Source organism: Euwallacea similis, chromosome 16 (assembly GCF_039881205.1).
Source record: "Euwallacea similis isolate ESF13 chromosome 16, ESF131.1, whole genome shotgun sequence".
NCBI lineage: Eukaryota > Metazoa > Arthropoda > Insecta > Coleoptera > Curculionidae > Euwallacea > Euwallacea similis.
Genome location: NC_089624.1, coordinates 2,207,240 through 2,230,609, shown reverse-complemented (window position 1 = coordinate 2,230,609; position 23,370 = coordinate 2,207,240). Strand labels below are relative to the sequence as shown.

At 34.1% G+C, this 23,370-nt stretch overlaps 4 protein-coding genes across 7 annotated transcripts; 3 read left to right on the top strand and 1 right to left on the bottom strand.

Annotated features, from left to right (window-relative positions):
• The first annotated feature begins 805 nt into the window (after positions 1–805).
• Positions 806–7,035, top strand: LOC136414083 (zinc finger protein 354A). The gene is made up of 13 exons (XM_066397887.1): positions 806–1,164; positions 2,340–2,525; positions 2,582–2,709; positions 3,002–3,305; positions 3,368–3,601; positions 3,655–3,876; positions 3,935–4,029; positions 4,302–4,523; positions 4,633–4,821; positions 5,036–5,227; positions 5,479–5,662; positions 6,055–6,267; positions 6,324–7,035. The coding sequence occupies exons 2-13, from the start codon at positions 2,344–2,346 to the stop codon at positions 6,424–6,426; spliced, it is 2,268 nt and encodes a 755-aa protein (XP_066253984.1). The 5' UTR covers positions 806–1,164; positions 2,340–2,343; the 3' UTR covers positions 6,427–7,035.
• A 792-nt stretch (positions 7,036–7,827) lies between these two features.
• LOC136414107 (uncharacterized) lies at positions 7,828–9,433 on the top strand. Its single transcript, XM_066397928.1, has 2 exons — positions 7,828–8,250; positions 8,345–9,433. The coding sequence occupies exons 1-2, from the start codon at positions 7,947–7,949 to the stop codon at positions 8,479–8,481; spliced, it is 441 nt and encodes a 146-aa protein (XP_066254025.1). The 5' UTR covers positions 7,828–7,946; the 3' UTR covers positions 8,482–9,433.
• A 375-nt stretch (positions 9,434–9,808) lies between these two features.
• LOC136414076 (pericentriolar material 1 protein-like) lies at positions 9,809–19,218 on the bottom strand. 4 transcript variants are annotated; one of them, XM_066397871.1, is made up of 21 exons: positions 18,797–19,215; positions 18,506–18,641; positions 17,128–17,318; positions 16,944–17,072; positions 15,875–16,073; positions 15,577–15,812; positions 15,390–15,534; positions 15,151–15,337; positions 14,816–15,097; positions 14,332–14,587; positions 13,898–14,266; positions 13,479–13,846; positions 13,038–13,225; positions 12,261–12,552; positions 11,512–11,722; positions 11,359–11,460; positions 11,093–11,307; positions 10,701–10,879; positions 10,512–10,648; positions 10,190–10,313; positions 9,809–10,134 (listed from the first exon to the last, which is right to left on the bottom strand). In XM_066397871.1, exons 1-21 carry the CDS (start codon positions 18,929–18,931, stop codon positions 10,097–10,099), a joined length of 4,119 nt encoding a protein of 1,372 aa, XP_066253968.1. In that variant the 5' UTR covers positions 18,932–19,215; the 3' UTR covers positions 9,809–10,096. The 4 variants fall into 4 exon arrangements, 3 of the variants coding, with proteins under 3 accessions (XP_066253968.1, XP_066253969.1, XP_066253970.1); XM_066397872.1 differs by having other exon boundaries at positions 17,128–17,315; XM_066397873.1 differs by lacking the exon at positions 16,944–17,072.
• A 197-nt stretch (positions 19,219–19,415) lies between these two features.
• Positions 19,416–22,270, top strand: Smu1 (Smu1 spliceosomal factor). The gene is made up of 10 exons (XM_066397897.1): positions 19,416–19,540; positions 19,602–19,668; positions 20,306–20,449; positions 20,509–20,623; positions 20,679–20,889; positions 21,050–21,257; positions 21,309–21,532; positions 21,586–21,687; positions 21,747–22,083; positions 22,136–22,270. The coding sequence occupies exons 1-10, from the start codon at positions 19,515–19,517 to the stop codon at positions 22,232–22,234; spliced, it is 1,533 nt and encodes a 510-aa protein (XP_066253994.1). The 5' UTR covers positions 19,416–19,514; the 3' UTR covers positions 22,235–22,270.
• Positions 22,271–23,370: the final 1,100 nt, after the last annotated feature.

The window sequence follows — 23,370 nt, the reverse complement described above, 5'->3', positions numbered from 1 at the left end:
AAGAATGTCAAAAAAACAACTCGAGGATGCCGAATACACCCTTAATTTGAGGGGTGTGTTAATGTCATGGATTTCTGGTTCTCAAAAAAATCTCTACTCTTTAATGGGTATACCAAAAGTCTGGCTTTTCAGTTTGAAAATATTTCAAAATCTCTTAATTTTATCCACTGTATATAAAGCATTAGAAGCGGAGATGCAACGAACATCTAATTTAACATTATCGATTTTCCATTAATTTTTTTAATCAATATTAATTTCCGAACCATCCTATATGGTATTAATTATTCGATTGTAAAAGACATTTTTACATAGGTAGTTTTTTAATTGTTTAGTGTCAAATTATAACATTTTTTTGAATTGGGTCGAGGGTAAGACCAAATAAAGGCATTAATTATGTCTTGACATCAAAAAGTAGAACTAGAGACTTGAATTCTCTGCTTGAGCTTGTCCTGAAAAAATAAAACCCACAACTGTAGATACCGAACACACCCATAGAATTTTACAGTTTCCATTCGAAATCTAAAATGTCAATCCGTAAAATTCAATATTGCGACATCTTTAGTCCGATACATGGACTACATACGAAAATGTTTTAACGTGCCATCTATAGTCCATACGCGAAACAATGCGCAGTTTTCATTCTCATTTAGTTTTCAATATACTATTTTGCCACAATGCTGCCATATTTGGCTAGAATTAAACTTTTATCAATTTAAACTGAAAGGGGAAATCGCCATTTAATCCTTTTTAGAGTTAATAAAATAGCCTGCAATCATCCCCTCATTTGTAACACAATTTAAACGGGGTTTTGCTGTCGCGTTGCCCATTACAGGTCAACCCGTATTCAGATTCGGCCATGTTGGCAACGCCGATGGCAGTAGGTTCTCTTGCATTGTTGATGGCGCTTGATTCTTGCACTGTTGTCACTTTTTGTTCTGTTTTTGTAATTTAATGTGATAATTTTTAAAAATACGAATTGTTCTGTTCATCTAAACCATCCGGACAACATTCGGGTCCAGTTTTGAGGGCCCCCAATCCATTATCGGTGGATTTATCAGTGAATTTCAGAGTGGAGCCCATGCTAAAATACTGTAAAAGCTTGTCCCTGGGACGTCGTGTCAACGCCACAAATTGAATGAAAGCGCGAAGTTTGAATTCCTAAAGGTAAAGACTTTTCATTATTTCTAAATTCGAATTATGTTGATATGAAAAATTTCTCTTAAAAATAATAGAATTAATATCATTGTATTAATTTCATGTCAGTGAATTAATAGGCCAAATTGCAAAATTAATGCTTGTACCACTTCCCTGAGCCGAGTAACTTTAAGTTTAAATTTCTCAACTCATTTCAAATCTGGGGCGTGATTCTATAGAAACATATAAAAGTGAGAATTAAGTTTTTGTTCATTTCACCAATGAAATCTTTTGAGCTATCGCAATTGTTAAAATTTTAATTCTCTCTCCTTCATGTTCTACAATAAACAGGGCTTTGCAATAATGAAGATCTAAGAATTTACATAAATGGTATTTGAGTAAAACACATCATATTATTTTCGAACATGTGCTAAAGTACAATCATTGTAAAAATTGTCAACATATATGATATCTTGCTACTTGAAATTGAACCACTCCTGTCTCAAATTGGTTTTTAGTAATCAAAATAACCTGAATAACTTTTTGAAAAAGCTTGACATTTTAACAATTTTAACAATTTTCTGCAGAAGCAGCAAGGAGCAACTTACTGCTGGATTCAGCAAAGTCAAGAGTCTTCATTTCTGCTGAATGACACCCTATGTTTTAATTTAAGTACAAAATTGAAACAAAAAATACACTTTTGCTCCAAATTTCTAAAACATACATGTTCTTCAATTGATAATATTGCAAGGGTCTACACTTTTCATGTTGGCATAAATGGAATTGTTATTTGTCAATGAATGTTAATGGTAGTTTTTGAGCATATAGGATTATTCCCTCTTGTCAGATTATCTGCATGCAAAGCGAGGTACATTTGTAATGTGCTCAATATGTGAAAAAGAACAATGGCCACAACTTATTCTGGTTTTTTTAATTAATTTTTTGGAAAGTGGTGTTTTGTGCATTCCAATGTGATTTCTAATTGTGTGAAGGGTTTTCAAATATTAGAAAAATATTTCTGTTATGTAACCTATTTGGTATGTGACCATTCTTATTTTTATGTCGTTTTAGTTAATAATTCAACAAAATTGACAGTAAATGTTGTTTCTGAAAGGAAACTTATTAATACTAAATTAAATAATAAGCAAAGTCAAAATGGTAGTTCATCATTTCCTATTTCCTCCCTTTCAAATTCCATCTTTCAGAACCATGGAAAATTCAGAAGAACGTGAGATCCTTGAAAATGTTGTAATAACCTCAGAAGGTGCAGATGGGCCTCAATATATTCGACTAGCTGATAATTCCCAAATAATCAGTTCTGAGCTATTGCAAAACCACAATGGGCTTGTGGTTGATTTGGGTGGAAATGATTTTATCCCTGTGTCATATAGGTAGGCTCAATGAAGCTATTATTTAATTTAATAAATAATGTATTATATGAATTTAGCTCTGAGGATATTTTAACCCAAGAACTAACAGAAGAAGATCGGAATCTTGCTGCAGCTTTGGTAGCAGTTCAGCTTAGTCAACAGCAAAAACAGCAACAAATACAAGATTCATCACTTCCCCTTATTGGTAATTTATTTTCGAGTCTTATTGTGAGTTTGGCATTGCCATCTAAATATTATGAAACTTGTCAAAAAATATCAGTTTTTAGGAATGATTTTCAAATAATGTTAGGGTTCATGCATTTCAATTTTTCAAACCTGAATTGTGTAATGTTTTTAACTTTCCCATGGCTAAAGTTGCAATGCCAGATTTGAATTGTTGATACATATCCCCATAAGTATTTAAAAAAGATATTTTTTTTCAATAAATAAATTTTCGTTTGCAAGTTTAATAAAATATGTATATTTGAAATTTCTAGCAGGTGGTAAAATTCTTGAAGAACATTCACAACTTATATTGACGCAAGATAAAGGCGCTGGCAATGCCCAATATTTGAAAATCGTAAACTCGGACAGCATTTATCTCGAACAGCAAGGAGTGCATAAAATCGTCGAAAATGTTAGAATTATTGATGACACCGACCAGAATATTCCCATTCAAACTGTACATACTACAGTGGATGATAGTCCACAGCACGTGAATCTCAATGACAGCAAAATTGAGATTACTATTGAGAAGGATGACGAATATGAAAAAGCAGATTCTGATCGGGAATCCGTTAGGTAAAGAAGCTTTATACGATATTTTAACTGTTTTGGCTGAAATTGATAAAATATTTTATCAGAAATGATCATCGTTCCTCCAAGAAGTCGCTACCACATAAAAAAAGGATTAGTAGAAAACTAAGAAAAAACAGCGTCCCTACGACCAAAAAATATTCTTGCTCATTTTGCACAGAGAGTTTCGCAAGTAACGATGAATATCAGGAGCATGAGGGTTCCTGTAGTGCAGCAAAAGTGCCCATTAATTTGCCGTTTGCCTGTCAATTGTGCACCGCCGCCTTTGCCGATCAATTAAAGTAAGTGTAGTAATTAGTGATCTGGAAAAACAGTTCTTTACTTGCATATTCAGGTTTTTTGAGCATCTAAAGAAGCATTATGAGCCAGGCGGTTTGGACGGACTGCCACTTGTTTCCGAGTCCGCCGGGACTCCCAGCCAATCTGAAGATAAAAAGAAGAAGCCGATAGTAACAAAACAAGAAAAGAAAACCGTAGTCGAAGAAAAGGAGCCTCAGGAAACGTTGTTGTCAAGTTTGCTCAGCTTGCAATGTATGGAATGCAACAAGACATTCAGGTATTAGGTTAGAGGTGGGAGGTGAAGAGGCTTTTATTTTAAGAAATTAATTAAATAGGCGACAGAAGACTTTTGAAGCCCACATGAGGGATGTACATACCAATAAGGCAGAACCTGAAGATGAATTTTCAGATACTGAAGATATGATGGCAGGTATGAACTTTTGGCAGGTTTAAATGTTGTGTAATTTTCATTTAAAGTTTGTTTTAGAATTTCCAATTTCTTTAATAATTTCTAAAATGTCAAATTGAAATAATATAGGAAACTTTACATATTTTAAAAATTGTTTAAGGAGTTAGGCAAATTTCATGGGTAATAGTAATTAATTGGTCAAAAATACAGAAGTTGGGGTGTTAATTTTCCGTTAAATTTGGGTAACTTTACATTTTCCTAACATCACTATTACATTCAATTTGTCTATATAGGTATAGATGTGGCGGTAGATTATGACAGTATTCAGGGAGACGAGGTAGAAGACGACAGTAAGGCCTGGTACCAAGAAGAAGAACTGCACCAAACTGAGAAAGACCTTGAGGAACTAGAGGATAAGAATGAGCATGTTTGTCACTTATGCAAACAACCATTTGCGCTTAGAGCTATTTTATTACAGCATTTGGTTACCTGCAGAGTAACCAGCGGAATGACAGGTAAAAAAGAGTTGAAAGTTTTTGAGTAGGGACTGGAGACTAAAATTGTTTGTTTATATTTTCCAAAAATATTATCTTTGAGATTGCTGTAACAATATTTCATTTTTAGAACCGACTCCAGCTGTTATCGTACGGAAGAAAAATAAGAAGATTAAAGAAAAATTAAACTGCGAATTATGCGACAGGGTGTTCAAGCACAGAAATTCATTGGTGTACCACATGAGGAGTCACAGTGGTGTCAGACCTCACCAATGTGAATTATGTGGAAAGAGTTTCTTCGCTTCTAGTGCTCTAAAAGGTAATGTTACCTATGAATGTGAAAAGTGTGCTTTGAAATACTATAGATTATCAAAATGTGGTACATTTATTAGTTTATTTACACTGGATATGCGAACATGTTCAACAATTTTTATTAGTGTTTTAAACCAAAGTGCCTTTGAATGAACATTCGTCATAGTGTTTTTGACATAATATTAATTATTATACTTTTAAAATTTTAATATTGTTTTCAGTTCACTTGAGATTGCACTCGGGAGACAAACCGTACGATTGCGTTCATTGTGGCAGAAAATTCAGACAATGGGGAGACTTAAAATATCACATCACGTCCATTCATTCAACTGAAAAGAATTATCAGTGTGAATATTGTGGAAAAGAATTTGCCAGAAAGTATTCCCTGGTGGTACACAGAAGAATTCATACAGGTATGTATATAAAAGTGATGCAACTACAGATTATTACTATTACTAACTTATTAAGTCAATATAAGTTATCAATAAAATACATGGGATATATGTATTAAAAAAATTTGCTAAAAGATTAATAAGGTAGTGATACAAATAGTTGCCCAATCCTCAAGAACAAAGGAATTTAAATATTTTTTAAGGATTGTCATAATTCTTTTTGATAATCAGAGGAAGAAGGTGCTTATGTAATGTAACATATTATTTCTCAGGAGAACGCAATTACAAATGTGAATATTGCGGCAAGACATTTAGAGCCTCGTCGTATCTACAGAATCATCGCAAAATACATACTGGAGAAAAGCCACACAGTTGCCCGATTTGTGCCAAACCGTTCCGAGTGCGGTCCGATATGAAACGGCACGAAAAGACGCACGGAAAATTGGCTACACCGCGGTGAGAGTCTCAAATATTATGTTAATTTTTTGTCATTTGATTTTAGGCTTTTTTTGCTCATATTTTGACAATTTCTGTACATATTTAAAATTTCAAACCATTATCTGGAACAGCACAAAAATTCACCCCTTTAGATCGACATTATTTAAGACATTCTATATTCCAAACTGATTTTACCCTATATTCCAAATTATTTCAGTAAAAAAAAAACTAAAAACTATTAGGTGTAACTGGGATGATAAATGTATTATAGTTTCAGAGATTCCAATGATGAGTTTCGAATTGGGGCCTCCCTGTATTCCTCAATGTATTTTTTTTTAACCATTATTTAGTTTTGAAAAAGATATTTCCGGTTCATAAAAAATTATTGTAATTTATATTATGTTATACAGTGGTGCAGCTAAAGTTCAAGCTCAACAGCAACAGCAGGCCCAGGCCCAAGTAACTGCAGTAACCGAATTTAAAGTGCACAAAGATGAAGTGGAAGATAATGATGAATCAAACGAATTACACATAGGTGAAGATGAAGATGCTGAACATATTTTAGGCTATGAGCAGCAGGAAATTGAAATGATGGGTGGGGGAACAATCACCAAGAGAAATTTGTAAGTTTTTTGCTCCCCATATGATTTTCCATCCCTATATTGTTTATTTCCTTTAGATACACAAATGGTCATGAACTGTTCTTGGTGACGTATCCCAATGAAATGGTCTCGCGCGGTGCTGGGGGTACTGAAACGTGGATTCACACAAGCAATGCTTAATTTATTATTTCTTTCATTTAAAACAAGCAAATTTTCCATTTGTGATGGAATATTTGCAAAGATAGGAAGTTCCCATGCATGCAATTCTTGTGTCAAGAATTGGGGTACAGTAGGTATAGGCCCCTTCAAGAGTGCATGTTTTCTTATCTCAGAAACTATGACAGTTGTCAATTTGATTTAATTGAACAACTCTTCGTTTCTAGCTTATTATAACATACTGTAGATACAAAAACCTCTCAAAAAGTATATTTATATAATATTCAAAATTCTCATGCTGCCTTTTTACCTATTAGCCATAATTTTTAGGATAAGGAAACACACACTTAATGGGACCATCTTGTACTCTGTCTAGTGTTGGTGTTTATAACAGTTTGATTGTTTGACAATGTGTATTCTCTATTTCCCAATGACCCTAAATATACACAATTTAACAATTTTGTATAAAATACAAAACATTGTACATTCAGGAGTCGTTTTATAGTGGATAGTCGGTCGATTGTGTTAATAGTTGTTGCGTTTTTGAAGATCTATTCTAGGTCTTGAGTTTACAATAGGCAAGCGAATTGTTGGTCATTATTTGAAGACAGAAATATACATATTCGCAGATCACTAGTTTCATTTATGCATTTTTTGTAGTTTTATTTCATGTTAAATTGATGAGGGTTGTTTTAACCGATTTTAAGAGCCGTCTGGACATCGGAGCTGGAGTTGATACTCCCACTCCTGTCTCTGCTCTTTGGGTAAAGATTTTGTGGACTCTAATCCCTATTAATAGACTTTCGACACCCTCATAGAACTTCTGCCAGAAGTTTTTTTTGGCGCTACTTATTTTCTTGTTATAGTCCGTTAGTACTTGTCTGTAAACGTTCCAGTTGTCAAGGATTCTAGTACTGTTGAAAAATTGTCGGACTTACTTCCATTGTTTCTTCAGAAAGGAGTTCCACCAAAAAGTATATCTTGTTTTCAGTTACATTAATATCTAATTCAGACATGCAAATGTATGTATTTAACTTAAGAAAAATCATCGATGTGGATTTATTAAACGACAAGAAAAAGTAAAAAAAATTAGGCGGGCAAACCAACCACTAACCAAACGATGACAAAAAATAATAAGGTTATTTCTTAATGGGTTAAAAATGTCGAAAATCCATTTAGGTGAAATGTGACAATGTTGGGGATAGTGCATAGTTCGACCACTATAATCAGTATTTCTTAAATTGGTAGCAAAAATTGATGTATATTAATTTGTCATATGTATATTATGTATATTTAATTAGAATGGGAATGATCATTGTGATTAATTAATATTGATAAATATTAGATTAGCGAGTGTTCTCTTAATCCATGCCTCGGCAACGTTGGAGTGAAAAATTCGAAATGACATGTGACGCACAAACATATTAAAATCTTAACCTCATATTTTGTAACATTTTCTTTTCAAAATTTTCAAAAGCCGCACTAGAACTAATTTTGAATTCAAACCGTTACAAGTTACGGTTCATCTTTAATCATCTCTAAAAATGCACGAATACATCTTAAATAATTCGCGAACGGATGCATTTAGATTAAGTGGTTTCCAACCGACCTCTTCAGCGAATGCCAATCAGCAAAAATCAATGTTAATTAACATATCCTCAAATGTTTATTACGGTTATCAACCTCTGCGGCCTCCTGTGGACGTCGAACCTATGCAAACAGAAACTTGTCAAAAGGTTCCCAAAGATGAAGGCTCCAGACAGCAAGATCTAGAACATCTGTGTGGCAAACGTCACAGAGAATCAGAAAATGGGAGCCCCAAAAGTTGGAAGCGAAGGCGGCTATGTGGTAAATATTTACTTATGAGTACATCTTTGTATTTGTTAACAATAGTTAAAAATATAACTGTGACCTCAGTGTTAAAATTAATTTATTATTTTAGATGTGACCAAGTTAATGCAACAGTCTCAAAAGGTTTCACCTTCAAAAATGAATTTGGAGGAAGACTTGTTACGTGAAACTCATGGTTGTAGTTACTATCATTGGATTGCAACTAACACCAAAGTGTCTTCTCTATAAGATTTAAGTATTAGGGCAATATAGTAATATTGTGTAAGTTGGGCAGAAGACAATTTACATGAAAACTTGTACATTTTTAGTATGAGTGCCTTCATTTAAATACTCATTGGATGATTTTCACATGGCCTTGTTCCACCATCATGGGATGTTGCCAGTGGCAAGGTCACAATGCATATGGTTTTTGAGCAATTCAAAACTCATTATTTTTAAGCAATGCATCTACAATCACCTGAGTAATGAAGCACTCTTGGGTCTCCACTACATTCTGATGTGTACAGTGGCATTCCTGACAGTGCTTCACTATTGTGAGGCAAATGATCCCTGGGAGTTTATCACAATTGAAAAATTAAAGTAGACAATGCCTAGCAGCCAATCTTAAATGAGAATTTAATAACTGAAGGTTATTAGCATATTAAATACCTGGTGATCCTTAATTATTGAATAAAAGTTAGTTGCGGCTATGAGATCACATGTAACTTAATCTTGAAAATAATTTTTAGATTTTGTTTAATTTAACAGACAACAAGGGTAGTCTAATCTTCCTCAATGTTTTAATTGAGCACAGCCAACTTGAAACTAATCACCGGACAAGTTCCTGTATTAATTAATTATTGTCATCCTATATCTTATTTATACATTTTATCCTAATTATCTACTGGCATATCCACGAGATCAACTCTAGTATGACCAAAATCATTTATCATATAAACATAGTTTCTATTCCTGAGAAATAAAAAATATTGGCTGTACAAGACATTTTATATCCATTTACATATTGTCCTATTAAATACACCAGGGTTTCAAGTCAGTTTATAAACTCTGATATGTGTATATTGTGCAAAGGTGGTTTATAGCTATTGATAAAAGATTTCCATGTAAAGTAACAAAGCAAATATTTTTTGTATGTTTCTATGTTTATATCACCTGTATTTCAAATAAACTGTTTCTCATATTATACAGTTTTCATTGAATAGCACACAGTTGTAATACGTTTTAGAAAAATAAAGGGGAGCCTGACCTAAAAACTCTTTCCACCCTCTAGACTATCAGCTCCAGTTGAAGTGTTATATTGTATATACCCTTAATGGTAATTAGATACTCACTGCAAATTTGCATTAGAAGAATTGTAGAAGTTGCAGAGCAACCAGTTTAAAAATGTAACACCCTATACTTTAACGACAAACCATATCAGGATTCCAAACCAATGACTTGATAGGAGTTGGTTTTCAATTTTTTGACATAGAATCTGCTTTAAAATTTTCTGAACAATATTTTGCAACACTCTGTAAATGACTTATTTTCAATTGCTCAAAATAAAACAAGAATCTAGATTAAATACCCCCTTTACTTATACTGGGATACAATAATTACATAAATCTGTAACATAAAAAAAATTCCTGGAATTTAAACTAAGCAACGATAAAAATAATTAATTTCTCTGGCTGGCACATGTTCAATAAATATAGGTCCAAAGGAATCTTTCAAAAACGATTTTTTTATAGCAAACAATAGATTCAAAATTATTACGAACAAAATTCAGTCCCAATGCCAGAATCATCATCCACTTTTTTAGCAGAACACGATTTCTTAAAAATCTTATTAAATTCAAACGATTTCAGTAGGGATCGCTGTCACGATGAGATGGAAGCAGATCTAAAATATTCAAGAATTTTAAATAAAAAAACTGATGGATCAAAATAGTTAATACCATTAGTAGGCGTATTAGTTCCAGATTTAATTTTAGTCTGCAGCCTCGTAGGAACTTGGTCTAAGCCTTCACCATTAGCTGGAAACTCCATAACTGGTATATTCGAAATTTCCTCTTGCTGTCCCTGAAAAATCGATACCATAATTAGCATTCGGTAGTCACTCAGGGCCAAATTATTAATGTACTGCCAACTTTTTAACTGCAAAGTAATTCACATAGAAACATTGAAATAAGGCTTGGATATTGGCTAGACTCGTCGAAAATTAGCTTGATGTTTAGCAGCTCATTAACAATTAAGCCCACACACAATAACAGTGCATACTTGAGCCTCCCCTTCAGGGGACTCAATAATCCCACCAACAGCACCCTCATCTTCTTCCATTTCATTTTGACCCAGTCTATTTTGGTCAGCTTCCGTCAAGTCATCATCATTCTGTATGTTACCGTTCTGTATTGGACCTATGAAAACTAATTTCTAAAAATAGCACATTACGATACAACATTCGGATACCTTGATAATTAGCACTTAGGTCATACAAAGTGTTATTTGTGGCAAATGATACAAGGTCTTTTCTATCGTGTGTTGTGCAGCTCTCAGGGATAGTCTCCTGTATAAGATGTATAAAGGACAGTTCTCCTTGCAACAAGTCCCCGATGGTTTGTATCAAATGTGTTTTGATGTCGCGCACCCTAAAGACGTTTTATATTAGAAACAGTCGTTTCCTTCCTTTGAATAAGATGAACTGCATCGAAGAGTAAACTGTATCCAACTGCCAAGAAATATTTAGAGATTAAACGCATTATTTTAAAAGACGGGGAGGAATTGAATTTTTTGTTCCTATGGGGGAGGCTCTTGTAAAAACAAGAACATGTATGCCTCCCAGCCTCTATTCTAATACTCACCTTTTACCGCGGTACTGCTCCAATACATCGTTTAAAACATTCGAAAAATGCTTCAAGAAAACAGCATCTTTTACCGAATCTTTGAATAGTTCGCTATCCAGGAATATCTGCTTAATGTTGGATAAAAGATGATTGCCTATGATGTCCTCTTCTTTGGCTTCCAGTAATGACACGATCTCTTTATGCGAATTTTGTAGAAGAGGCTCGTCACCTTCCTACAAAACATTGTATTTTACATGAAATCTTTCACCTAAAATATATTTTACCAGGCGCAAATTGAGGATATCTGAAGAAAATTGCTTTGTGGACCTCAACCAGGCAGACGTCTGTTCTGCTGATTCAGACAATGGAACATCTACTTCCCTCAACTAAAATACAAATCTATTATGATGTTTTAAGCGCAAACTTGCAATAATCACCTGCCGTGAATTTACACTTAGAGCACAATTCATAGACTGGGTCAGTATATTCTGAACAGACTGCAGAATTTTAAGCCTTAACGAATCCGATTCTATTTTCTGCAAATCTCTGAAGAGCTGTATTAGAAAGTGTGGCCTGGCCTCGTTGGCAGATATCAGCGAGGCTACTTCTTTATATACGTTCTCCCTCAACTCATCCACAAGCTTATTTCTAATCACAAAACTCGATATCAGTCTATGGCAAAGAAACACATACAGGGTTTTCCGAATGTACTAAAAACATCAATTATCTCTCTATTCGTTGGGATTTCCAATGGGAAATTTGAAAGGAGAGAATCAGAGATAAAAGAACATTTGGCATCCAGTAAAAGTTTAAAAATAATTGTTATCACTTGATTTCATATTTGGATTTTTGAGGAAATTATCGACATATTTAATTAACAAACTTTACACGAGAGAGTTCACTCAGGGGATTACCTGCGTGAATTCATCACTCAGATATATTATTTATTGTGTCAAAGAAAAATGATTTTATTATACAGATAATAATATAATACAAACATTATGAGACATTCCATTTAAAAATAAAACATTGACTGACTTCTCAAACTATGAAATCTGACAACGCCAACGATGCTTCCAACGGATGTGAAATGATTTTTTTTTGACTATCGATCTTTAAATTTCATCGAAAATTTGAATAATGAGATAATTTCACACTTTTGGGATATTCTGGATAAAACACGTACTTAGGACCATTTGCGCTCATTTCTGTTAAAAGTTCTGCGGATGCGTTACTGGCTTCATCAGCTACACTGTCTCCCAAGGGTAAATTAGTGTGCTGAGAGTTGATACTGAGCAATCTATTTAGATCTAGTTCTAGATCCCCTATGCTGAACCTGGGTTCTGATTGACTGCTACTGTTGTGCGGCTGCTCAAAAGTGGTCTTGTGTACGTTTTGGTTGATGTTCAATACATCTGGAGGAGGGGCGTGTTGATCGCCAGATGATAGATTTACAGCTTCACCATTATGTCTTGAAACTGCGTTAAAAATTTCAGTTTATCTAATAGTCCAAAAGTGACGGAATTAAATGATTTAATTTATATCGAGTTGGGATTGCGATAGTTTTTACGCATATTTCACTTATAAAGATAGAAAAATTTCGTAGTGTGGCCATTTCTTATAATGGTGTAATTTTTATCATACAAGGGGTTACAATTTTGAATCAGCATTTTTATACTAATTCTCGTACATAAAAGGTTCTGAAAATTTGTTTCCTCTAGAATCATGAACGGCTGTTGACCTTCAATAAATTGTTTACTCGATGCCAAAGGGAATAAAGAAATATATCATACAAAATTGTTAATTTTCAATTTTCAGTACTTGGTGCTTTTTACTTTTCTTTATTTATCCTGTTTCTAGAAAATACCTCGCCTAAACTGAAAAACTATTAAGAACATTTTTTACAGGCTCTCGACGCATACTGAATGCCGCAATAATACACAATTATTAAAACAAAACTTACGTTTAAAACTCCTCTTTCTAGGAGTATTGTCACGGGAATTGGTGGAAGAGTGCTCCGAATTGGTTTTAGATGCCGACGTCAATGGAAACGGATTTACTCGATCCAAATGAAACCTATCTAGTCCCGAAGCTGCATTGTGGATACTACTTTCACTGTTTTTGGAGGATAACTGATTCTGACGGGAATAACTGGAAATAACATTCACGTAACAGAGAAGCTTACAACTTCTACCATGTTTCCGCGAGAGTAAAAATTGATTGACCATTGATACCACGACTTACCAAAAACAAAATATTTCGATGTGCCAAAGAGACTCACAGGCGATTAAATCGAGGATAAAGTGGAATAGATAATAAATTGCGACAACAAACATAAATGCAAACAACAAAAATTAATGAAAACAGCAGTAAATTAGAAGCTAACGAATTGAAACATAATTACCTCCGAAAATTGTCCCAATAATTGTTGGCTCGATTGCCGGGGGCGACTTGATTGTTCAACGCCTGCCCGTTCCAAATCGGCTGGTTAAGGTTAGAATTCATATTAGCATGCATACCGACATCACTGACATTATTCAAACAAGATTCCAAAAGAGCACTGTTAGGGATTTGCTCGTTGTTAGCAAAAGCCATGTCGCTATTAGACACTGCGTTACACTGATTCAAATTAGGCATGGAGCAAGCCGCCGACACTTGATTAGTTTTGGGGACATTTGGGACTCGAAGGTGGTTGTTTGGAGGTTGGTTATAGGGAGGTATATGAAGGTTTCCTGCGTGATTGTAGGCTTGTGCTTCCAGTCTTTCCTGAAGCTGCAAATCAATTTATTTCAACCGCGACCAACCTAAAATATTTCTAACTACCATATTCACGGTATGTCTGAGTTGCGCAACTTCCTTTTGCTGTAACCATAACATTTGGCAACACTGGTTCAAGGTGTTCAACATAAAAGATTGCGTTTGTAAGGTATTGGTTGCCACCCAGTTCTGGTAGTCCGGAGGATGGGCGCCATTTTGTAAATTATTTTGCCCCCACGGAATTTCGGCGATTGGTTGAAACACGTTTAGCTGATTTTGGGTGGGTCTAAATGGACTGGGAGGACACGACACCCTTTGTTGTTCAGAGTAAATCGAGCACGGGGTTATGTTGTTTCTCACTTGTTGAATGTTACTAGTATTTTGTTCTAACACTGAATCGCACAAGCTTTTAATTAACTCCAATTGTTTTTGAAGCTGAAAATGGAAGTACATTTAAAATGAGAGCTTTATACAATATTACATTTTTTTTTAATGTTTACCTTTTCTTGATTTTGATTGTTTGATACAGTTCTTGAACTGTGCCTCGATATATCGGACCTATTAACAGAGAGACTTCTTAAATTTCGTTCTGGCGTTTGAGATAAACTATGCAATCGATCTGACGGACGTTCACCCTCTGTGCGATTGTCGACAATGCACCGTTTGCTTCTGTAGTTTTGATATGAATTGACGGGTTGAGGGAAAACGTTATTCCCGCTGTCGCGATGTTCTGCGTACCCACGCTCGTCTCCATCACTGCAAGGAACAAAAACTAGTCTGTGCATCAAGTATTTGATTGAAGACAGTTACATATAAAGTTCTAGGTGAAAATGTAAAATGTTTCGTACCGAAGAGTTAATGATTTTTTAATAATAGTATCGCATTGAGAAAATTCTTTAAATACTCAATAAAATAAACGTCGTTTCGATATTTCCGAAAACCGTAAAATGGCTTTTTCACAAAGAATGCATGTTTAACACTTACCTTGACAACCGATCGTCGCTACATTGATCTTGACTGAAAATAGGCGGTTTCCATGACATATCGTTCACAGGATTTCCCCCTACATCATGATTCAAATTGGAGGTTGAGGCTTTATGCTTTCCCATGATTTCCTCCAGCTCCCTCTTTTTCGCTTCCAACTCCATCTGAAGAGCAATCTTTTCGTTTATACTACTGGTTCGCTGTTTGGGTTTAGCACCTTGGTTCCGCTGCCCTTTGTTCACTTGTTTCTGATATGTTTCATTTGAAACGTGATTATCTAAGCTGTATCAAACATTACATTTTTGTACTTGGTTATTGCAAAATTAAAATTTTACCGATTTTCAACAAAACTATCATTTCTCCTGTGGCTGGGCTTGGCAATTTCATTCTGTAAGTTTTCTGCTCTGAGACAAATCTCATTTGCAGCTACCTGAGCTTCTTCTGGATTTGTAGCATTTACAACTTCTAACATATCTTTCAATTTGCTCAGTTGATCTTTCATTGTTACGATATTTCCAATCGCTATACAACATATTGAGAACCTCATCAAAATTATTAATCCACACCTTCTTACCAACATCACTTTGATTTTCCTCATCCATCACTTGCAATTGCATTACTAATTGATCCACTTGATCCTTCTTATTCTGCAATTCGATTAGTTTCTTTTTCAGCTCCGCTTGCTGAGATCGTAATTCGCTATCTCGATTATCTAAAACCTATTAAACTGGTGCTTTGAAAATTCAGCATAGAGGACTTACATGTATTAACTGCTCTCTTTCATTATTGGCATCATGCATGGTAAGTATTTGATTCTGTAGATGTTGCATCTCCGACAGAAGTTTATCACTAGGGTTTACAAGTTGGTTCTCATTAGGCGCTTTGTTATGATTGAGGTGTTTCGCCCGCTCCTCCAACTCTTTGATAGCAATATCAAACTCGGCCAAAGTTAAATTTTTGTTGCTTTTTTGACTGTCTAAATTTACTTGGTTGCTAGCTGAAAATATTTATTATATCTGAAAACGGGAAAGAACGAAAAAATGGCTACAATGCACATACAGTGGGCTGAAGCGGCTAGTTTCTCTTGCAGGCGCCTGGCATCCATTAAACGATTTTCGGCTTTTTGATTCCATTTCAACGTCGACAGTTGCTGATCTCTCATTGTGGTTAACTCATTATCGAAACTGTCTAAATCGGATTCCGCTCTTTTTGTGTATTCGACGCTGTTTTCTGAATAGTTATCCGCATTCGCTAGGCTCTAAAACAAATACACTTAAATAATATAAACAATAAAAGATTATATTCTCAAAAAATATTCAATTTAAAATGCTGTCGATTTTTATATAGGAAATATATGTATTCGGGATGACTCTCCAGGAACTGAATCAATTAACTATGGACAAATACAGAAACTAGAAAAAAATTGAAATTCAATGGGGACACACAATGAAAATATTTTCAAGATGAGGACACAAATCAACCTGTATATCCCCCACCAACTTTTGCATTCAGTAATTTTTTTTTACTTTTTGATTTTCCATTTTATATTCAGGGTGTTCCAGAAAAAATGTGAACCTGCGTAATGTCTCGTTACTGAGATATACATAGCGTGTTTAAGTTAAGATTTTAAATTCCATATCCTTCAGTCTTTGAGATATTCAGTAAAAATTTCATATGTTTAGGTTACACTTATAGAACAATATGAGGACATTTTTAATTTTTGGAAATATCAAGTCAATGAAATTGAAACATTGTATTTCGAATGCCTTATGCTAATCGAAGTTCAGATCATTTTATTTTCTCTCAACCAAACAAACATATACAGAGAGAAAATTGTTTACGTTTTTCTGGAACACCATTCGTAAACAATAATTAATGTCATATTATTGAATAAAAAAATTAGACCCTAGAGAAAAGTTGAAAACTTAATTTTTCAGTTTATTCATAAATGAATTTGTCTAGTCGACTTCTTTACACTTGGGATGGGAAATATTACACTTAATATTCACGTTTTCTAACTCACGTATTTCTTTGTAATTCGATAACCGTATTAATTATTCATACACATAAAACTCAAAATTGTTAGATTCGTTAGTACCATATCTCAAGCAAAATACAAAATAGTCACCTGAACGGGTTGGGCTTCCGCCATTTCGCTTTTATCAATCTCTTCCAGAAGATTTGACAGCTTTTTTTCACTATCCAATAAATCGTTTCTAGTTTGCAATAAATTCGTTTTTTCATCAATATCAAAAATCTATGTAAAATGCAAAAATATGCAGAATATTAAAAAAAAAAACGAAATTGTTTACCTGTTCGTCAGAATTTCTTATACTGGTCATCAGGGAACTGGTTACTTCCAAATACTCCCTAATTTGAGACAATTTATCTTCAATCTGTTTGCGGTCTGGATATCTGGTAATATTATCGCATTTAAGACTTGACCCAACTGAATTTCTTCTTGATGTGGAAGAGCTGCTAGCTGGAGTTACACCATTCGCTACTTAAATTTGAAACAGTACTTTACTACCTATACCCAGTAATATTAGAATTATTAATAACAAATATATTGTCAAAAAGAGAGCACTCTATGGTAGCGTCACAAAGGAATCTATCCAAATAAATTTGAATATTGTACAAAGATTTAATTTTCATTTTGATACTTTCTCCAACTTTATGCCAATAAAACACAAGAAAAAACTTTAAATACAAATGTTATATACAGTGGCAGACAAAAGTGGAGCAACAACCATATTCTTGAAAATATTCAAGGTTTGTTACGACTTGTTCATAAATTAGTAATATCAAAATTATGATAGGATATCTAGAAATAACGCTGTAAAAAATTATAAGTTTATTCCTGAATTCAAGGCATTTAACAACAAAAAATGAATAAATGTGCCAGACAAAGGTAGAGCAACAATATATAAAAATTCTTTCTGATGTCTTTTTTTAACAATTGAGAGGTAAAATTATGTTTAAGTATGAGAACTTTGACGCTCTGTAGCAGCAAAACAAAACAATATTAAATATAAGTAAGTTTGCTTAGAAAACCTTATTTTTGGTTTAGAAATGTTTGGTCAAACATTGAATAGTCATTTCAGAAATACCCTGTATATTTCTATTATGAAAATAAATCAGCCATAATTAATTTAGTATAACTTTACTTGTACTGGTAGGTGTCATGTTTTCTTCTTAGATTGGCATATCTGAACCTAAATTTTGTATTTACTAACTTGAGCTTGTTAAGTTAGATTCTAATGTCCCTATAAATTCCTCAAAGCTTTGAAATCAATAAATGCATTTAATTAAGTCAATATCTAACTAGTTAACAGAGTTTAACAATAGTATCAATCTTGCCACTAGCCAAATATTTTCTAAATTTAGACTTAATTTCCTGGGCCTACTGTAGTATTTTACCCTGAAAGCTTTTTAAGCTTCAAGTATGTAAGTATAACTTAATTGCAAAATCACTGTCTTGTCATATTATACAGGAGGTAAATTTCCATGACCTTTTATGGAAGTAAAGCTTTAGCATTTAGAGTATAAGTATACCCCATTAAAAACTTAATGCTCTGTAAATTTAACTATTCTCAATAAAGTAGGTTATATATTCTTTCAAAACCAAAACAAAGAAGGTTAAAAATCTCATATAATATGTTAACAATTTATTAAATAATAACTTCTTACCTGAATAATTAACTAAGCCACTAGGAACCTCTGCACTATCAACACCTACATCCATAGCAGAGTATCTGTTTCGCTGATTCCTGCTCTTGTTTTGAATAAAATTTGAAGAATCAGCATGCACTTGCCAAGAAGGAGACTAAAATGTTCACATTACTGTGCTAGAATAATCTACCAAAGTCCTATTTTTGAACAACATTATTTTTAGATCCTCCTCCCACAAAATTGGCAGGAAAAGGTTATAAATATGTTATGAGATGAAATATAGTAATAAGCACTAAGTAGGCCCCTTACGAGATTATTAGCCATTCTTGGAGTTCTAATTTGATCTAGTGAAGAATGCATGGCTACTGCATTGTTGGAATATTTTATTTTTGGAACTGTGCCTGTGTTTTTACGTCTGCTGAGATTTCCTTGACCATCAGCCATTTTTTAACATAGATATTCCTCTTCTTGATTTTCTTGCATAGATGTTCTTAGAATCTGGTTAACATAACTGAAGTTTTGGGTTGCTGGTTGCTTTTTGTTGAGCACTTTACACTCCGAAACTATGCAAAGCGATAAAAGCGTATAAGTTATTTAAAATGCTTACAAACGGATTTGTAGAGAACGCTTTTATATTGATATTTTATAGTTGTATTAATATAGTATTTTATGTGTATATTTTTCAATATTTTTTAGACTTGAGCTTGAGACTTGACTCTTGACACAACATAAAATCTTATTCCAGAAATCGAAAATTCCACATACCATATTTCAGCTGTCATTGAACAATAAGCCTTTTCAGGAAAGATGATCTTGGGCGTGTGTCGTGTTCAAAGTGTTCGCACCTAAGCGTGTGTAGAGTGCACCTAACATAGGTATTCCCAACTGGTCCCCATATTCTTTCATTTTCTAAGGTTACGATGATTGTGTTGTAGCTGTTGTGTATTGTGTTTTTCAGTAAAGTTTTAACTTGAAATATAATTTCCTAGATATAATCAACAGGGATATATCACTAAAATTATAAACAATGTCTATTGAAATTGAATCCGCCGAGTAAGTTCTTCAAATGAAGTAGGTAATCCAAGCTTCTTCTCACCATGTATTAATTTTCTAGTGTTATTCGGCTTATCCAGCAATATCTAAAAGAATCAAACCTTTATAGGACGTTACATACACTCCAGGTAAGTCAATTCTTCATTTACTATTAAAAATAATTTGGATATATTTGAGGAGAAGAGATCTATCATTACATATACATATTTGGATGTTCTCCCATATGAGGTTTGATTCTAAATAGCTCCATCTAAATAATTAGTAAAATGCGTATTTCATTTTTCTTCCTGAAATCTACTTATAGCTCTCAAACTGTTGACTATTTTGTCCCATACCCTCTGCACCTATTTTGGTAGTGGCATAACTTATGTTTATGTGTAATTTGAAATGAGTATTATTTTTCTATCAACTCACTCCAGAGTTATAAAAGCACACATAGGTAGTGGACTTAAATATTCAAATGAGACACCTTTATTAAGCTTCCCAAAGATTCTAAAATGCAATTAAAAAATCCTTACACTTACCATGCATTGAAGGACCTAAGTTTTCATATTTGCCTGGTAATAATAGGAACGAGTAGGACTTCAGGTTCAAGTACTTTAGGAAAGTATCTCTAGATATTATTTATTTGTTTCACATTAATAGAATCAATATAATAAATAACAGTAGAAAGAGCCAATGTGGCATCAAGTTATTGGAGTTAGACAAATTAAGGGGGCAATTTACAGAACGACTGGCCTTATAAATCTAACATCTGAATTACAGGAGGAAACTGGGGTCACTTTAAATACAGTGGATAGCATAGATGGTTTCTGTGCAGACATAAATAATGGTCATTGGGACACAGTATTAAAGGCAATTCAGTCATTAAAATTGCCTGACAAAAAACTAATAGACTTATATGAGCAGGCAAGCAAGTTCACTAATCAAAAAACCAATATTTTATTAAAGAAATTTGTTACATACAGATTGTGTTAGAGCTTATTGAACTTAGAGAACTGGGAGCAGCCAGGTCTTTGTTGCGTCAGACTGATCCCATGATCATGCTTAAGCAAAATGAACCTGAGAGGTATATTCATTTAGGTAAGGCACAGATGTTGCTCCATTTTTCCTGATGGGTTTAGATAACAGTTTCTAGAAAATCTTCTGGCGAGGTCGTATTTTGATCCAAGAGAGGCTTATCCAGATGGTAGCAGTAAGGAGAAGAGAAGGGCGGCAATCGCTCATGCTCTGTCAGGAGAAGTTTCGGTGGTCCCTTCTTCACGTCTATTAGCGCTACTTGGACAGGCATTAAAATGGCAGCAGCATCAAGGGCTTCTACCTCCTGGAACCACTATAGATTTGTTTAGGTAGGTGCCACTGGTTTGATTTCCTAGGGGGACTTCTTATGGAAATACATGTACAGTAACTCAACGCCCGTCATTGGCGATAAACATCGAAAATGTTGATCTCTTCCTCATTACAGTCATTAGTTCCTAAAAGTTTTTTAATAATATTGCTTAAAAAAAGAGGTAAAGCTGCCGTAAGAGAGCAAGAAGATGAAACATTCCCTACTCAGATGGCAAAGCAAATCAAGTTTGGACAAAAGTCTCATGTTGAGTGTGCCAGGTTTTCGCCAGATGGCCAATATTTGATAACGGGGAGCGTGGATGGGATTATTGAAGTTTGGAACTTCACCACAGGAAAAATTAGGAAGGATCTGAAATATCAGGCGCAGGTAAAACCGGTATTACTACTGCAGATCTATGAGCTATTGAGGATGTTGTAGGAAAACTTCATGATGATGGAGCATGCAGTGCTTTGCATGGCGTTTTCCAGAGATAGTGAAATGTTGGTCACAGGATCTCAAGCTGGGCGTATTAAAGTGTGGAGGATAACTACTGGTCTTTGTCTAAGGAAGATAGAGAAGGCGCACAGTAAGGGAATAACGTGTTTGCAGTTTTCCAGGGATAATACACAAGTTCTGAGTGCTTCATTTGACCATACAATTAGGTGAACTTGAGATTTAAAGTAAAATTCAAGGTTGTTAAATCATTCATTGTTAGGATACACGGTCTTAAGTCGGGTAAAACTTTGAAGGAATTTCGTGGGCACCATTCCTTTGTTAATGAAGTGATCTTTACACAGGACGGTCACAATATTTTGAGGTTAAAAAATGAATTCTGGCTATTTAGGTTCCGATAATGGTTAAAAATTTATATTCCAGTGCCTCATCAGACGGCTCAGTTAAAGTATGGAGCATAAAGACAACAGAGTGCATCAACACTTTCAAATCGCTAGGATCCTCTGACTGCACAGTGAACAATATTCACAATTTCCACAAAAACCTTGAACATTTCGTTGTGTGCAATCGTAGCAACACTGTTGTGATTATCAATCTTCAGGGACAAATCGTCCGGTCCTTCGCCAGTGGGAAAAGAGAAGGGGGTAATTTTGTTTGTTCAACAGTGTCCCCCAGAGGAGACTGGATATACTGCGTTGGAGAAGATTTGGTTCTCTATTGTTTTTCCACTGTCAGTGGGAAGTTGGAACGGACTCTAAACGTAAGTTCAATGAGACTTTTCAAGAGGTTATTTAACTTGAGAATTGTTTTAGATTCATGAAAAGGACGTGATTGGGATCGCCCATCATCCTCACCAAAATCTTTTGTGTTCTTATAGTGAAGATGGGTTGGTCCGATTATGGAAACCTTAAACTTATTTGATCTTAAATAGAGTGTTTGCCTGATAACCAATTTGTTTATTTTATAAGACCAAAATTTGCAGGCATGTGTCCAGGTTATTATAATTCGACCTTGTGTTTCATCTAATAAATTTGGTCTGTATGTTAACTTAATTATTATTTGCTTAAGGAAAATCACTGAACTCTATCAAAAAGAAATCCTTGGCTCTAAAGCGCTCGTAATTTTTGGTGTTTTGCAGGTCTACAGACAAAATTTATCCGATAAGACATGAGGTTTTGTCATAGTATATCAAAAAATACATTCGACGGTTGTACTGGTAACTCGAATGAAATATCGATAATTTATACTTATAATTAAAAGTTACAATTTTTATAAAATTTCAGCAAATGCAAGCACACAGCAATGAATCTCTTTGGAGAAACTGTAAAAATAATTCAAAGGCCCAATAAATTAGTGTCCCATTCTCGTTGACAGGCAGTTTATATGCAATTTGAAATTTTGTTGACGAATTTCTAGAACAAATTACATATTACAATTGTACAATAATCAATATTGGACAATTTGTAAAACATGTTTTTGAAGTTCAAAGTAGGCAGCCAAAAAATTGCTGGATTTTGACTGCATACAACTTCACTATCTCTTTGCAATGTGAAAAAAAAACGTGGAAAGTCATCCTTGGTCTATGTATCGTTGGCGTCTGACATTTTTTTTACGATTCATTCTCGTAGAGTATGAATTTTGAACTTCGAAACATTTCAAAAAGAATTTCGGAAATATTTTGTGAATTGTTGGTTCTATTTTGAAAGAGCTTCAAGGTTATTTTGATACATTACGTTCCTATACTATTTTTTAATTAAGCAATAATAGATATCATTAAAACTGCAATTTTAACAATTTTATTGGGTGTAATTGTGACAAATTGAAAGTACAGGGGTATTTAGTTTTGAAAGTATAGAAGATTCAGTGATTTAAAAATTATAATACCCAGAGTTTGTAATTTTTGAATGACATGATGACGTTTTCCACCTTAGGCTGAAAATCAACTTGGAAATATCGTAGTTATAGGTTGGCAAGTTTTTGGCTGTTCTACTTCATCTGACACTATTTTATTCAAAATCGAGTTCAATCATACAAAACGTTATATTAT